At 40.4% G+C, this 17789-nt stretch overlaps 1 protein-coding gene across 2 annotated transcripts in view; it reads right to left on the bottom strand.

Annotated features, from left to right (window-relative positions):
- Window positions 1-17789, bottom strand: part of LOC109921905 (IQ motif and SEC7 domain-containing protein 3-like) — a 183366-nt gene that overhangs the window by 42518 nt on the left and 123059 nt on the right. The window contains exon 11 of one of the 2 annotated variants that reach the window (XM_048607766.1): window positions 8063-8924. The exons of the other annotated variant lie outside the window; for it this stretch is intronic. Within the exon in view, the coding sequence (XP_048463723.1) occupies window positions 8689-8924 (236 nt within the window). The 3' untranslated portion in view covers window positions 8063-8688. Of the gene's footprint in view, window positions 1-8062; window positions 8925-17789 lie in introns of those variants that run through there. 2 annotated transcript variants of the gene reach the window in all.

Raw genomic sequence — 17789 nt, 5'->3', positions numbered from 1 at the left:
ACACACACTCACACACTCTCTCTCTCACACACACACACACTCTCTCTCTCACACACACTCACACACTCTCTCTCTCACACACACACACTCACACACACACACTCACACACACACACTCACACACACACTCTCTCCTACCAACACACACACACATCTCTCTCTCTGTCTCTCACACACACACACATGAACATATTGGGTGAATTTGTGTTCGCAGATACTGTGTATTTTGTTCAAAAAGAACACAATTTATAGGCAGTCAGGCAATGTGGCGTTTTATAAATTCCTACTTTAGAAATAAAGCCAGTCTGATGCCAAACCAAAACACAAACAGATTCTAAACAAGGCCTCACACCTAACATGCATTGTCTGACCTAAAATGTCACCTCTTCTTTACATGGACAAAACCTTTAGTTCTTACAGGACAGCGCCTCAAAAGGAATTCGGGGATTTACATATATTCATATTCATCAATTAAAACCTTCTAACTAATTAAAGATTTAACAGCATCTTAGGTTTGTTTAGTCGATCCTCATCAGTGGTATTACCCTTTGATCTTTTACCTATAAATTCTATGTCTGATACTACCTCTCTCACTCACACTTGACGAAGGAGTAAGGCCCCGAAAGTTTGTGTTTTCAAATAAACCTGTTGGACTATAACCTGGTGTTGAGTGATTTCTGACCTTGTCCACCCCAGTACAGCACCAGCACCTCCACAATATCGAATTCTGACAGCAACAAAACAGGTCATTCAGTCTGGGGTCTAGGCCCGGAACGTCAGCCTTCCTGCTCCTCTGATGCTACTTGGCCTGCTGTGTTCATCCAGCTCTACACCTTGTTAATTCAGTCTGGCTTCTGTTTATGTTACTGATAAGCCTGCTCCTAACTTCTTTCATCTCGTCAATATATTATTTTGCTCCTTTATTCCCCTCATGTACTTATCTAGCTTCTCATTTAATCCATCTATGCTATTTACTCCAACTACAACTCATGATACATACTGATTAGTTTCTTTCATTACCTAAGGCACTTAATGCAGAAGTTATGAGGTTATGTTCGCAAAGTACAAATCATAATTAGAGCCACAGTTAAAGATACTGAATACAGGTCTGGTTATTTTCTTGCCATAAATATGTGACCACACTAGACAGGCTACAGAACTTACGAGGATCCTGTATGACTAGAGAATTTTAGCTATGACGATAGGCTGAAGTTGTTTTATTTGGAAGAGAGGAGGCTAAAGATAGGTTTAACTGAGGTGTAACACTGAGGGGCCCAGACAGAATGAATAGGAAGGATCTTTATTGCTGTATCAGAGAGGTCAACAATTGATTGTGATGTGTGGGAAGTGGGGAGGGGGTGTAGTGATTTAATACAATTGATAAGATTAGAGCTGTGCTTTTCACCAGGGGTTGGTGGTTCCATGGGGCAGTAGTCTCAGACCCTGGGCTGGAAGCTCTGGATTCATATAATGTAGAAAATAGGAGGAACAGGCCATTCAGCCCAAAGAGCCTGCTCTGACATTCGTCACAAATGATCATCCACCTCAATAGTCTGTTCCTGCTTTTCCGTCATATCCTATGGTCCCTTTAGCCTCAAGTGCTATCTCCAAATCCTTTTTAAAATCATACAATGTTTTAGCCTTGACTGCTTTCTATGGTAGCAAATCGCACAGACTCATCACTCTCATGGGTAAAGAAATTTCTCCTCATCTTAGTCCTAAATGGTTTACCTCATTTCCTTAGACTGCAACCCTTGGTTCTGAACTCTACTGCCATTGGGAACATTGTTCTTGCATCTACCCTGTCTAATCCTGTTAGAATTTTATAAGTTTCTATGAGACATCCCCCCCTCATTTCTTTGAATTGCTGAGAATATAGTCCTATCCGGTTCAACCTTCCCTCATACATCAGTCCCGCCATTCCAGAAATCAGTCTGGTAAACCTTCGCTACACTTCCTCTGTAGCCAGAATATCTTTCCAAAGATAAGGAAAACAAAACTGCACACAATATTTCAGGTATGGCCTCACCAAGGCCCTGTACAATTGCAGCAAGACATCCCTGTCCCTGTACTCGAATTCTCTCACTACAAAGGCCAATGTACCATTGCCTTCTTTCGCGCTCGCTTCATCAGCATGCTTACTTTCAGTAATTAGTGTACAAGGATTGCTAGATCTTGTTGCAGTTTATAGTCGTTCAGATAATAATGTGCCTTCCTGATTTTGCTACCAAAGTAGATAACCCACATTTATCCATATTATACTGTCTTTGCCATATATTTGTCCACTCAGTCAGCTTGCCCATTTTGCAATGAAGCATCTCTGCATCTTCCACACAGTTCGCCCTCCCACCATGCTTTGTGTCATCTGTAAATTTGGAGATATTACATTTAGTCCCCTCATCCAAATCATCAATATAGAATTGTAAATAGCTGGGTTCCAAGCACTGATCTCTGCTGCACCCCAATAGTCACTGCCTGTCATTCGGAAGATGTCCTGTTTATTGCTACTCTTTGTTCCCTTAACTGTTAACCAGTTTTCTACCCATGTCAATACACACCACCAATCCCATGTGTTTCAATTTTACACTAATATCTTTTGTGAGACTTTGTCAAATGCCTCTGAAATTCTAAAAAAAGCCCACTGTCTCCCTTCATCATTTCTACTAGCTACATCCTCAAAGAATTACAGTACATTTGTCAAGCATGATTTTCCTTTCACAAATCCAAGCTGACTCTGTTTGTGCCACTGTTTTCAAAATGTTTAGACTCAAGCATTTTCCCCACCACTAACATCAGGCTGATTGGTCTATAGTTCCTATTTTCTCTCTGTCTCTCTTCTTAAATAGGAGGGTTACATTAGCTATCCTTCAATCTATAGGAAGTGTTCCAGAGTCTATAGAATCTTGGAAGACGATCGCCAATTCATCCACTATTCCTACAGCCACTTCCTTGGTACTCTTAATGTAGATTATCAGGCTCTGGGAATATATTGGAGTGCCTTTTCATCAATTTTCCCAACACCATTTTCCTACTAATACTAATTTCTTTCAGTTCCTCACTTACACTAAACTTTGTGTTCCCTATTATTTCTCGAATATTATTTGTGTCCTCCTTTGTGAAGACAGAAGCAAAGTATGTATTTAGTCAATCAGTTATTTCTTTGTCCCATTATAAATTCCACTGTTTCTGACCGTAAGAGACCTGCATGTATCTACAACAATCTTTTTCTTTTCACGTGTCTGTAGAAACCATAATGGTCAGATATTTTGTTCCTTGCAAATTTACTCTCACACCCTATTTTCCGTTTCTTAATCAATTCCATTGCTGAGTTCTAAACTCCCAATCCTCAGGTCTGTTTCTCTGGCCAACTTGTACACCTCTTCCTATGTCTAATTTCCTATGTAAGTCATGGTTTTGCCACCTTTCCCATTTTAGTTTTGCACCAGACAGGAGACAGCAATTGCTGCGGTTCACCCATGCACTCTTTCAATGTTAGCCATTGCCTTTCCACCATCATTCCTTTCAGCAACTTTCCGCAAACTATCATAGCCAACTACCACCATAGTTTCTCTGATTTAGATTCAGGACCTTAGTCTCAGAATCAGCTACACCACTCTATTATCTTGATGAGGATTTCCGTAATATTATGGTCACTAACACCCAAATCTCACTCCAGAATTTAATGGGCAAGCAAGGTGCATTTCTAACGTAGTTAAACAAATTGAGCATCAACCTACAAGTCTTTCCAAGAGCAGGACAGAATCGTGGTTAGCCATGAAATGGAAAGAAATCTGGAGTATGAACCATCATCAGTCATAGCCTGGGCTATAACATCAATGTAAAATTGCACGTTGCCATAGCAACTTGGACTCCTTGAGGGAACTGTTAGCTCAGTTGACTGGATATATATTTGGCATGGTGGCTCAGTGGTTAGCACTGCTGCCTCACAGTATCAGGGACCTGGGTTGGATTCCACTCTTGGGCGACTGTCTGTGTAGAGTTTACACATTCTCCCCGTGTCTGCGTGGGTTTCCTCCCACTGTCCAAAGATGTGCAGGTTAGGTGGATTAGCTGTGCTAAACTTCCCCATAGTGTTCAGGGATGTGTAGATTAGGTGGGTTATAGGGGCATGGGTCTGGGTGGGGTGCTGTGACAGTCGGTGTGGACTTGTTGGGCCTGGTTCCACACTGTAGGGAGTCTATTGTGCGTGTGCGTAATTGTTGCCAATAGCACAGGGTTTAATTGCTATTCATGCCATTCTCCTATGAAAGGGACTGTGTTATTCCTTTGGCTTTACCTCACTCCCACCTCCCTCCATTGTGGTTAAGTTAACTGACAACCAGTAATGGGTGAGCAAGCATTTCTTCGATTTAAGTATTAGGAAGACCAAAACAATTGTCTGCCCAATATTTCATGGGAGGAAATTGCTCTTCAATCATTCTCTTCATTCTCTGCTGCAAACTATGTTCCTGGTCCAGCTCTCTGCCTGGAACCTCGGGTGAAAGAGATTGCTCACAACCTTGACATAATTTCTGTCTCTGAAATGAGCTTAAATACATTCAGTCCTCTCATTCAGACCAGTGGGATTGTGGGGCACCTCAACTGTTGGCTCCCTTTTCCAGACTGGGAAACCAATCTCGATGGTCTCTCTCCTTTTACCAACATGCGTCTCAAACCCTCACTCACCAGCACCCGCTCCCAACTCACAAACATCCCCATCCCTTTATTAGACCTTAGATTTATCTGGTGATGTTATAGCACTCAATCTTGTGGGACTGCCTGTAGCACCAGCAGTGCCCATAGCTCCCAGTTTTATTACTGGGACTATAGACCTACTGAGGCAGAATCTTCACTCAAGTGAGGGTCTGAAGTTCCAACCCCAACTCACTTAAAACTCCTGAGCTGAATAGCTGAAGGGGAGCTGATACCCAGGAGGCAGACGTCAATATACATGTAGAGATTCTTTTCCCACCCAACTCTTTGGTTCGCAGAACAGTAAACCCAACCACATGTTAAATTCTATGTGGTCAAACTAGAGATTTCTCTATCTGCAACAAGACCTATAGCCCTTTGTGTTCTGGTCTTTACATGTTCTCCCTGGGTCTGCATGGGTTTCTGTCAGGTAGTCTGGTTTCCTCCCACAGTCTAAAGATGCGCAGGTTAGGTGGATTGGCCATGCTGAATTGCCCTGCAGTGTCCAGGGATGTGTGCACAGTGTGGGTTAGCTATGGTACATATAAAAGCCAACACTCCATTAGCACTTTTTTGATTGTTCCTGGCACCTGTTCGTGGCAGTTAAATGATCCAGGGTGTGTAGTCCCAATATGGTCTCCTGCATTCTACCCTCCATTAACCTGAGCTCATTCATATTCTTCTACATGAGTGTTATTCATCCATCACCCTGTGCTAACAGACACGACCCCCGCCCCACCCCACCACCCACCAAGCAATGCCTCAATTTTAAAATATCTAACCTGTTTTCAAAACACTCTATTCCTCACCTCGTATTGCTGTGGCCTCAGAATCCTCGGAGACAACTGCACTCTTCTAATTCAGACCTCTAGAACATCTTCGATCTACTTGCTTCATTGGTAGCCACATCTGGCACTGGTGTGGCGCTAATGTTATAAGAATCACAAAGCACAAAGCTCTAGAATTCCCTCTCTAAATATTTCTGTATTTCTGTCTTCCTTTCCACCTTAGGACACTCCTTCAAACCTCTGACCTAATGTCACCTTATGTTGATCAGTCAATTTGTCTTACAACATTTCTGTGAAGCAACATGTAATATCTTACTATATTAAAGGTATTACATAAATGCAACTTGTTGTTTTGTGAAGAGATTTCTCTTGCATTCCTTACTGAGTTATTAATAATGTCTAATATTTCTTCTCACTACTGTCTACTGAAATTGATCAATACTATAATGATTAAACATGGCAGATGTATAATGGATTGATTCATACTTCACCGTTATTTCACATCATGTAAGCCAAAGGCTTACTGAGCCAAGAAAATTGAGCTTTATATCAATACTCTTGATTGAACTAGGACTTTCCAAAGGCTCACAATTTCATAGAATCCCTATAGTGCAGAAAGAGACTATCTGCCCATTGACTCTGCACCAACCCTCCAAAGAGCATCCCACCCTATCCCCATAACCCCATATGTATCATAGCTAACCGACACAGTGCACACATCCCTGGTCACTGCAAGGCAATTTAGCACGGCCAATCCACCTAACCTGCGACTGTGGGAGGAAACCAGACTACCTGACAGAAACCCATGCAGACCCAGGGAGAACATGTAAACCCCACACAGACAATCATCCAAGGCTAGAATTGAACCTGGGTCCCTTGTACTGTAAGACAGCAGTGCTAACCACTCAGCCACCATGCCACCCATTTCATTTCATTTTTTATTTATTTATTCATTCTCTGGATGTGTGCATAACTGGCTAAATCAGCATTTATTACCTATTCCTAACTTCCCTCAAGAAGATGGCAATGAGCTGTCTTGCTGAATTGGCTGTAGTTGATGTGATATATGTTCATCCAAATGGCTATTAGGATGGGAGTTCCAAGAATATAACTTGAGAATGAATTAACAGCAGCAATATATGTTCAAGTCAGGCTGGTGTGTAGCTTGAAGGGGAACTTCCATGCACCTGCTGCCTTTGACTTTCTAGGTGGTAGAGGTCATGACTTTGGGAGATCCTGTCTAAGAAGCATTGGTGAGTTGCTACAATGCATCTTGTAGATGGTACACACTGATGGAATTTAAGGTGATAAAGGGAATGATGAGCAAGTGGGCTGCTTTGTCAACCTTCTCAAGCGTTCTTGGAGTTGTGCTCATCCTGGCAAATATTTCATTATAGTCCGGATGTTTGTCACGTAGGTGGGGGGTAGGTGGCTGGAGAGTCATTCAACACAGAATTTCCAGCTTGTGACTTGCTCGTGTAGCTATAGTATTTGTTTGTTTGTCCATTTAAGTTTCTGGTTATTAATAATACCCACGATATTAAAGGTTAACTATTCAGTGATAGCAATGCCATTGAATGACTCAGTAAGGTGATTCTGAATGTCCCTTGATGGCGATGGTCTTGTTTGGTACCTGCATGGCAGAAATTTTAATTGCAGTTTAGCAACTCAAGCCTGGATATTGTCCAAATCTTGCTGCAGGCAGGCACAAGCTGCTTCAATATCTGAGGATTTGAAAATTGACTTTGATTGCATGCAATCATTAGTGAATATCCCCTTTTTCCAACCTTGGGAGAAAGATCATTTATGAAGCAGCTGGAGATGGTTGGGCCAAGAACACCACCTTGAATAACACCTGCAGTGATATCCTGGAGAAGAGATGATTGATCTCCAATAATCACAACCATCTTCATTGGTTTATTAAAATGAGTTTATACTGATAATCTTAGGCAACAGTTAAATGATTTTTTTTGCAACCTAGGACCACATTATAATCTTAAAATTCTTGACTAATGGAAATGACTGACCACAATCCTCACAACTGTGACTTTTTCAGAATCGATGAGCTCAAAATGTATGCAGAATTTGACAGTTTTCTAAATTTATCAAGAATCAAAACGGGTTATCCTTAAGTAGAGATTAAATTACCAAAACTAAATTTGGAATAGAAAGTGGCTGAACCTAATTTCAGTTAAGATACCACCCTGACACTTAAGTTAACTATGCAGCCTCAGGAAATGCATTAAATATAGAGAACAGACATGAGATTTTTAGATTTGCTGAGCTCACATGTGCACCTCTCAAATGGCAAAGGTTGAACGCAGGTGATTCTATCCTTAACTGGTAAAGCATCATCTTGCAAATACTGTTGCCTTTACTGAGGGAACTAATTTAAATGCCAGTTTAATAATTATTGGCTATCCTAGTTAAAATATATTGATGCAACAATAATTGAAATTTAAAACTGGATTCTAGAAATAAGCATGTATTTCTTGCCCTGAACATTTGTAATTGACTGTTCCCACCTGATATGCAATTGCGTGCTTTATTTTTTAATATATTTAGATATATTTGAGAATTTACATTTTCTCACATAACTTTCTGTATTGCTAACTTGAGAAACCAACTTTGTATTCTCCGGTCAGAGAGTTCATTAATGAGGAGTAGCCCGGATCCAAAAATTAGGCAGGATATTATAATCTGGTTAATCTTGTTAAAAAGGTTCTCTGGAGGATGTCAAAATATTTGGCTGGTTCCTTCAATTTAGGGAAAGATGCATTTTAGATGCATTTAGTGTCTCAACGATCTGTCTTTCTCAATTTAAAGTTAGAAAAAATTATCTGTGAGGTATTTCTAATCTGGGATTGTCTTAAAACGGGGCTAGGATTATAACTCACCACATAATGCTCTCACTTAATCTCACCTCTTCAATGGAACTCAAACTTTATTCTACAAAAGTACCCGGGCGAAATCTTCTACCATATTTTGTACAAAAGTAAACTGAGAGCGTGATCTTTGTTTGGAGAACTGTCCTGTTTTTTGCGGACAGAACATTAATGGACAATTTTCCACACTGTTGGATAGATGTTAGTATTGTAACAGTACTGGAGCAACTTGGCTAGCCGCTCCGACATTTATGGAACACATGTGTTCAGCACTGCAACCTATATATTGTATGTGCTTATTCCCTTTACAGTCTACAATGTTTTCAGCCCTTTCTCAATATCATACAGAGGAACTGGATTGGCTGATGACCGGTCTCTATGGTACTGGGGGACTCAGAAAGAGGCCAAGATGGATCATCCACTTGGCATTTCTGTCTTGTCTTTTGCACTGTAATGTAACGGCCTCTGCTATAATTGGGAACAAGGATGTTCATGGAGCCATCTCTTCTGATTAGTTGTCCACTTGTAACTGGATGTGGCAGGACAGCAGAACTTTGATCTGAAATTGGAAGAAGAGTAAAGCACAATTTACACCTGACATGATCAGCATTTAATTTCAATGCACTTTTTCAAGCTCTCATCGGGAGTTCACCCATTTGCAGCTGGGAAATAGCATTGGCTGGAGGATTTCAAAGGAAAAGCATTGTTTACAATGGAAGTTTGTAATTCTTTCAATGAAGGTCTAAGAATACAGAATTTCCAAGCTTGCAGGGTTGCAGATGGCCACAGATTTGTGGATGCGGTAAAAAAGATACTGTTCAAAAAGTAAGATTTGCCAAAAATGTAAGTATCCTTTCATGCTGATCCCTGAAAATTCCAAAGGAAAGCTGTCTAATATTAATGCGGAAGATTTCCAGGGCAGTAGGTATCTATCTCCAGCATCTGCATTCCATCAGGCAATACCAGGAGAGGTTTAATAATCAGGTGAGTCAAAATGAGCCATAATACATAGGAGCAGAATTAGGCCATTTAGCCCATTGGTTGTCGTGTGCACTGTGGTAGTGTCCTTACCTCAGAGGCAGGGGCCCAGGTCCAAGTCCCACCTGCTCAAGTGGTGTGCTGTAACATCTCTGAGCATATTGATTAGGAAAATATCTCTGAGCCAACAACGGAGGAGGGATCTTGTGGTATGGTGGTCATTGCCTTACCTCTGAGACAGGAGGCCATGTGATCAAGCCCTACTTGTTCCAGAATTGTGTAATAACATCTCTGAACAGAAAGATTAAAAAGTACACAAGCCAACAATGACATCTGCCAGTGTTGGTAACTTGCAATGTCTTTCCACTCACACTTCATTAGAGTACATTAACAGCTCATCCTTCACATTAATGAGATTATACTATATGGCCATCCACTGCCAGCTGTAAAGTAAGCTCCCTTGTGGGTATCCACCTAAAGTATGTTAAACAGCCTGACCCCATCCAAATAGCTTGTCTCAACTAAGGTAGGACTATTGGCATATGGAGAGCTACAGTATAAAAGCAAGGCATGCCAGAAACTGGAAAAGGATAAAACTCACAATTGGAAGCTATTATTAAACCCTGATCCACCCTTGCTGAATTGCCAACTGTTTTGATACTATTTTCATCTGCTTACCACATGTTTTAATTAAAGCAAGAAATGGCACAATCATATCATTACACTCTCATTGCAATACTGAAAGCTGTCTTGCTTTATTCCTGTGTTAATGCTCCTTTAGCAGCACTGTGGTCCCTGTTGTTTAAATGTGCTAGCTATATTTCAAAACTGTCCAAAAGTCATTTTTTGTACATCATACTCCCCTAATATGTTTTGATTTTCCGACTGGCTTCCACTCAACTTCCCCAGTAATTAAATTGTTCATAGTGCTTTAAGAGAAAAAAAACAGTCAATCATTTCAGTTAAAATTGCTGTCAGTTTGAAAATAAACTCACAACATGTATAGTTTATCAATTCTGTAAACTAAAAGGACCTGCCAACCAGGTAATAAATCTTTCTGAACCCCCAGTGGTTGCAGTGACACATGGACAATATTGGAGTACCAACTGCAATCTACTAGTGAGAAAGATCAGCTGTTTTTTCCGCTGTATTTGATATATTCTGGTAAACACTTATCCTTCAACCACCACCTCTAAAACTAATTAACCGCTTATTTATCTCATTATTGTTGGCAGGAGCTAGCCACATACAAATAACAAACTACATTTGTGTATATATAACAGGGACCAGTTGATTATTGCAAGCTATTGAGTGTTCTGAATGGGTTTAACAATGCAAGCTCTTTCTTTTTCTCCTTCGAGACTTCCTTCTCTCTGGAAGTGCTGTCCAACATTGGGGTACAGTTCCATGAATGACTACAGCTATTTTCAAGGGGCTGTTTCTCACATCTGTGACAAAGTCACTGAACCTGTATCAGCATTCATGCAGAAGAACTTCTGAGCATGTGCACAGATAATAATTCTGTTTTCTCTCTCGTCCAGGAATATTAATATCCACCACTGCGCCAGCTGAGATCTATTACCTTAGCCAAAACCAGGATTTGCACCAGGGACCTTCCTAGTGTGATAATGCAGTTCTACACCAGTTGGTGCATTTACTCATTGAATAGCTTGAAGAACAGAATTCATAAAAATCTTGTGCATGTTCCAGCAATGCCCCTTAGTCAATTTAAACAAGCAGTAATCCAAATATTAGTCCAAAAGAGTACATTATCAATTGGCAGTTTTCTCACATATCTAGAGATGACTAACTGCCAACTTTTGAAAATAACAAGCAGATAATCATGAAAGAATTGATTCGCTCAGCTTAGTTTTGTCTCTCACCTCAATAAGTTAGGAGCTGTTATGAGTATTGAATCTGGTACCATTTATAAATGACAGTGAAAAGCACTCGGTACTGCAGGTGTACAGCTGCAGAGGAATAGTCACAGTTGTGAATTGATGCCCATATTTTATTCATACATGAGCTGGGAAATCATTGATATTACCTCATGGCAATTTGCTTTCCAGGAGAAGAATGTTAATGCATGAATTAGCATCCTTTCCCTGCTTTGATATAAGTTAGCAATAAAAAGCCCAAAGTTATGTTACTTCTTTACTTTCCATTAAAACAAAAAAGTGAGCATTCTTCCATTTCTTTAGTGAAAGACAAATTTCACCTTTCACTTGCCTTATCTTCAACTTCAAAAATGTATCTATTTCCTGGTTTTGCTGCATGTTTGAGGCCTAGTACTATTTAGTCTCACAAAAATATGCTGCTCGAGTCCATGGTGCTTTCTGTAAGAACTCTCTATTTACAGCTTGATGCATACACACATGGGGCTGGATTTTCCATTGGCCAGACAGTTGGCATTTCTGTGTAGGCGGAATTTCCATGTAGGGACGCTATAGAATCCCCATTAGAGCAGGCTCTGAAGGAATCACTCAGAAAATTGAAGATCCTGCTGAGTAATTCCACTACACCTGGAACTCTCCAAAAGTTTCTATTTAAATTGAAGAAACTAAGTGAATAATTAATTATTCAGGAAAAGTTAGTCTACAAAATATGTTTTCTAACTCTTGAGCTACTACTCAACTAACTCCATACTTAACTCACACACCCTCAACTACATCTCCACCAGACTCCTTACAACTCAAGATTCTCATCTGGCATTTCCCTCTCTCCCTCCCCACTGTCATCCCTGCCCCACTCTGGACTAGACACCCACTTCCCTGCTCTGGGCATCCTACCTCGCTGCATCTCAGTTCCCCACTCTGGACGTGCCACCCCCTCCCCTTCCCTTGCTCTGGACCTGACCAATTGCTCCCTTTTCTCCACCACCACAATCCCTTCCACACACCCACAACACCACCCCCGCTCCCCCCCACCCAAGGTTGTCAACACCCATTTCTCTGCTCTGGACCTGATGTACCCCCTACCTACTTGGTACACTACACTTCCGGAATCCTATTCAGCCGGCACCCTATCTCCTGCCTACTTGGCACTCTATCCCATATGACACTCTACTCTTTGAGCACCATATTCTCCCAGTACCCTAATGTCACACTTATCTTGTGTGCTTACCATTTAACAACAGCTGTCAAAGTAGCTGGCTCTGATTCTGCACCTTTAAATTTCAGAACACGTCAGCTTCCCACATCTGGTACTGAGATCTCCATTAGGCACTTGATAAGGTGCTACATCAAAGATAATTACAGAAAATAAAACTTCACAGTTTCAGGGGTAACAAAATGTCATGGATAGAAGATTGGCTAGCTAACAGGAAATAGGGAATAGGCATACATAGGCCTTTTCATGGTTGGCAAGTTGTAACAAGTAACATGTCACAGGGATAGTGCTGGAGCCTCAATTTTTTTTATATAAATGGTTTTGATGAAGAGACAGAAGGTATGCTGGCTAAATTTGTTGATGAGATAAAGATAGGGTGAAAAGTGAGTTATGAAAGGGATGTAATGAAGTCACAAAGGGATATAGATATGTTGAGTGAGTGAACTAAGATCTGGCAAATCAAGCATAATGGGGGAAAACGTGAAATTGTCCAGATTAGCAGGAATTATAAAAATGAAACAAATTATCTGTCATGATTCTAGTAAGGTCAGCTAGCTGGACCTCAGAATAAGAGTTCCCTGATTGGGGCTGTTAATCTGATTTGATTTGATTTGATTTACTATTGTCACATGTACACAAGTACAGTGAAAAGTTCTGTTTTGCGTGCAGTATAGGCAGATCATACTATACAAAGTGCATAAGAGTAATAGAATAGAGCAAGGAATATAATGTTATGGCTGCAAAGAAGGTGCACAAAGAGTGAGATCAACATTAAATTTAAAATTTGAGAGGTCCGTTCAGAAGTCTGATAACAGCAGAGAAAAAGCTGTTCTTGAATCTGTTGGTACATGTGCTTAAGCTTTTCTATCTTCTATGCAATGGAAAGAGATTATAACTAGGGTGGGAGGAGTCTTTAATTATGTTGGCTGTTTCTGAGGCAGCAAGTATAGATGGAGCCAATGGATGGAAGGTTCAATGAAGAAGTCCTGGCTGACATATAAAAAGGGTGAATGTCGGAGATACTGACACTCTGGTGCCTGACTCTGTATGAGGCAGGATTATATAGTCAAGGACTGTTCATGTGTAAGTAAGGTGATGAGATACCAGCCTCTGTAGAGTTATTTCATTACCGGCACTCTGAGAGATTGCAGCACTCTGAGATGCAGAGGCATTTGGGTGCCCTGCTGAATAAATCACAAAAAAAATAGTGTGCAAATAAAGCAATTATGAGGAAAGCTAATAGAATGTTATTGTTAATTGCAAGGGAATTGGATACAAAAGTAGGAAGGTTATGTTTCAGTTGTGCAAGTCATTGGTGAAGCCCATATCTGGAATATACCTGAAATGGGCAGGTTGCCTTCTGAAGAGAGGTTGGATAGGCTAGGTTTGTATCTGCAGGAACTTAGAAGAAGGGGGTGATGTAATTGAAGCATACAAAATTCTGAGGGGTCTTGACGAAGTGAATATGAAAAGATTCCCATTGTGGGAGATTCTAGAACTATTACTGTTTAAAAATTATCCATTTAAATCTGAGACAAGGCAAAAGAATTTTCTCACAGAAGGTTTAGAGCCCTTGGAAATCTTTCCTTCAAAAGGTGTAGTCAGTAGAGATTATGCATATTTTTAAGGCAGAAGTAGTCGGATTATTGGAAATAATTGGTCATGCCACATCCATGGAGAGAAAGCCAGCTAACAATTCGAGCCCAGAAGACTCTTCAACAGAGCTCTCTCTCTCCATGGATGCTACCTAACCTGCTGCAATTTCCAGCAATTTTTTGTTTTCAGTACAAGTTGCAGCATCTGCAGAAATTTGCTCCCAAATAAAGAAAGGTATTGGGGTAAAGGAAATACGAAGTAATCAGATCAACCGTGTAATTATTGAATGGCAGAGCCATCTTGTGGGGATAAGTGACCAACTTTTGCGCTTATACAAATTTGTTCAAGAATAGATGAGATCAACTGGTATCATGAGTAATGTCATATTCACCTGCAAATCTTATTCCACACATTTGCAAAGAGTGTTTGTTTGACTGCTACCACAATATCCAAATCCTCTGGGTCAAGTAGATTCTTGAGTACTTTTATTACTCCATCTGCTGTGATATTATGCAGATGGTTGACATGAATCAATTGTAATAATAATCAATTACAATAAGGAAGATTTTCCTTTGAACTCAAATATATCCATGCCTAGGAACATCCATGTCTTGACAGGGAGGATTAAGGTAGCAGTGGTTCTTTGTTCTCTTGGCTATTTACTACACAAAGAATGCAGTTAGCACTCATTTCTTGTAAAAAAAAAATGATACCTGACCACCAGACCAATATAAAATCATGAGGGGCATGGTTAGGATGAATAGCCAAGGTCTTTTTCCTGGATAGGGGAGTCCAAAACAAGAGGGAATAGGTTTAAGGTGAGAGGGGAAAGATTTAAAGGAGACCTGAGGCACAACTTTCTCATGCAGAAGGTGGTGCATGTATGGAATAAACTGCCAGAGGAGGTGGTGGAGGTGGATACAATTACAACATTTAAAAGGCATCTGGTTGGTTATATGAATAAGATGTGTTTAAGAGGGATACGGGCTTAATGCTGGCAAATGGGTCTCGAAATGTTTAGGATATTTGGTCAGCACGGACGAGTTGGACCAAGGAGTCTGTTTCTGTGCTGTATAACCCTACAACTCTATTTGTGCTGTTGGGTAGCACATTGTGATTTCCAAATGTCTTTAATGAAGAATCTCAAGTTAACGAGCTCTTGGTATTACTAATCTCTCATTGAAGATCAGTAAATCATCCATGACAGAGATGTGTTTGCACCGTTTAAAGTATTGTTTTAATTTGGATTATTTGTTACTAAACGTTGGTGAGCTTTCCAAATAATAGTTCTGATTTTGATCATCGGAGCAGAGGTTGAGAGGGTTGAAAGCATCAAGTTCCTTGAAGTGACAATAGCTGACAACCTGTCCTAGACTTCCCACGTAGATGCAACGGTCAAGAAGGCACAACAACACCTTGTCTTCCTCAGGCAGTTCAGGAAATTCATAATGTCCATAAGGACCCTCACCAATTTTTACAGATGCACCGTAGAGAGCATACTATCCAGGTGCAAAATGGCCTGGTACAGCTACTGCTCTGCCCGGTACCATAAGAAACTGAAGAAGGTTGTGTGCAAAGCCCAGTCCATTATGGAGGCCAACCTTCCATTTGCATGGACTCCATTTACACGGCCCATTGCCATGGAAAGGCTGCCAACATCATCAAAGACCCCACCCATTCTGGTAATACTCTCCTACAGCCTTTTCCATCAGGCCAAAGATACAGAAGCTTGAACACATGTCCCAGCAGGTTCAAGGACAGCTTCTTCCCTGCCATTATTAGACTGATGAATGGACTCTCCAACATCAAATAATGTTGATCGTGCTTCGCACATCTCCTGTGAATGTAACCTTTATGCCTCACTCTGTACAAATACCCTATGATCTGTATATCCTTGCTTACTATGATCTGCCTGTACTGTTTGCAAACATGGCTTTTCACTGTACCTAGGTACACATGAGAATAAATCAAATCAAAGTCACTCTTCATCCTATTCGTGGGTTTCTCTTATCTCTTGCACCTTTCTTTCAATAACTGTTAAGAGCTTAATGACTTCTGACATATGCACTGAAAACTCCTCAATAAAGGGCTAAATCTTGCCATTTGCTCTATTCATTGGTATCCTTGAGAGGGTGTTTATTGCTGTTTGGCATTCCCCCTGGACATGCTCAATAAATGCAGCAGAATTGAATAGACTTAATCTGAACAACTGAATCCTGGATTGCATCTTTGTAATATTGTTCATGCCCAGAAGACAATCAGTATTTTATGGTCAGGTTCAGTTTTGTAAGGTAATGCTATCACATAATCTGAAATATTTTCACTGTACTGCTAAAAATTCTTTCTCAAACACGGCATAGCACTATCTGTTTCTGTCAGCTATCCAGATGCATGGCAGACTGTTACTGATCTACATTTCCATCTTTATATACCCAAAAGGGTACTGTCACAAAAATGTAAATGATGTAACTGCCACTACCATAGTCAGTAAATGTTGATCATAATGTGGTAAGATTTCTGAAGAGATCAGGAGTTATTTGATTTCTTTCAAAAACATTTTGACTGGTTGTTGATTCAGCACCACTTTTGAATCTGCTTTACAAGTTGTCTCAAGGACTTGTTTAATTCTGCAAAGTATGGTAGAAAAGAACTCACTTGAATGACCATAACTAGGAATATTTGCAGAACTGTGACATTCCTTACAGGTGGAAATTCTCTTATAATTTTTGTTTTTTGTGGATAAATTGGGATCCCATTTGCTGGAATGATGTGCTTGTCCAAAAGTTCTATTTTATGTTTTGCAAACTTGAGCTTCCCATCAAATATTAGACCTGTATTCTGTGGGATTGCATCACTGCTCTGACTCTTTGCTCATGTTATTGTTTTGTGAATTCATGTATCAGGTATGTCAACCATGTGGCACGTTATACCATTAATTTCTTCTTAAATATCAGATATCATCAGGCCTCTGGGAAGCACAGAGGATCAGAGGGATCTTAGTGTGCATGTCAACTGGTCCTTTAAGGTAGCGAAACAGCTAGATAAAGTGGTGAAGAATCCATATAGACTATTTGCCTTTATTATCCAAGGCAGAGTTTAAGAACAAGGAGGTTATATTGGAACTGCACAAAATGTTAGATAGGCCACAGCTAAAGTGTTGTGTGCAGTTCTGGAATCCACATGTTAAGAGGAGTGTGATTCCACAGGAAAGGTGCAGAAGAGATTAATCAGGATGTTACCTGTGCTGGAGAATTTTAGTTATAACGAGTGATTTGATAGACTGGGTTTGTTTTCCCTGGAGCAGAGAAGACTGAGGGAGTACATGATTGAGATGTATAAAACTGAGAGGCATAGGTAGGGTAGACAGAAATAAACTTGTCCTCTTGATGAAGAGATCAGTGGGCATAGATTTAAGATAAGGAGCAGGAGGTTAAGAGGGGATGTGTGGAAAAATGTTTTCATCCAGAGGGTGGTGGGAATCTGGAACTTATTGACTGTAAAGGTGGTGAAGGCAGAAATCCTCATAATATTTAAGAAGTATTTAGATGTGCACTTGTAATGCCAAGGCATAAAAGACAATGGGCCAAGTGTGGGAAAATGGGATTAGAATAGTTAGGTACTTGTTTTTGATCACAGCAGACTCAATGGGCTAACAAGGTGTAGAGCTGGATGAACACAGCAGGCCAAGCAGCATCAGAGGAGCAGGAAAGCTGATGTTCAGGCCTAGACCCTTCTTCAGAAA

Source organism: Rhincodon typus, chromosome 18 (assembly GCF_021869965.1).
Source record: "Rhincodon typus isolate 14 chromosome 18, sRhiTyp1.1, whole genome shotgun sequence".
In the NCBI taxonomy this organism is placed as follows: domain Eukaryota; kingdom Metazoa; phylum Chordata; class Chondrichthyes; order Orectolobiformes; family Rhincodontidae; genus Rhincodon; species Rhincodon typus.
Note: the sequence above shows the minus strand (reverse complement) of the source record. Positions and strands in the feature narration are given on the sequence as shown.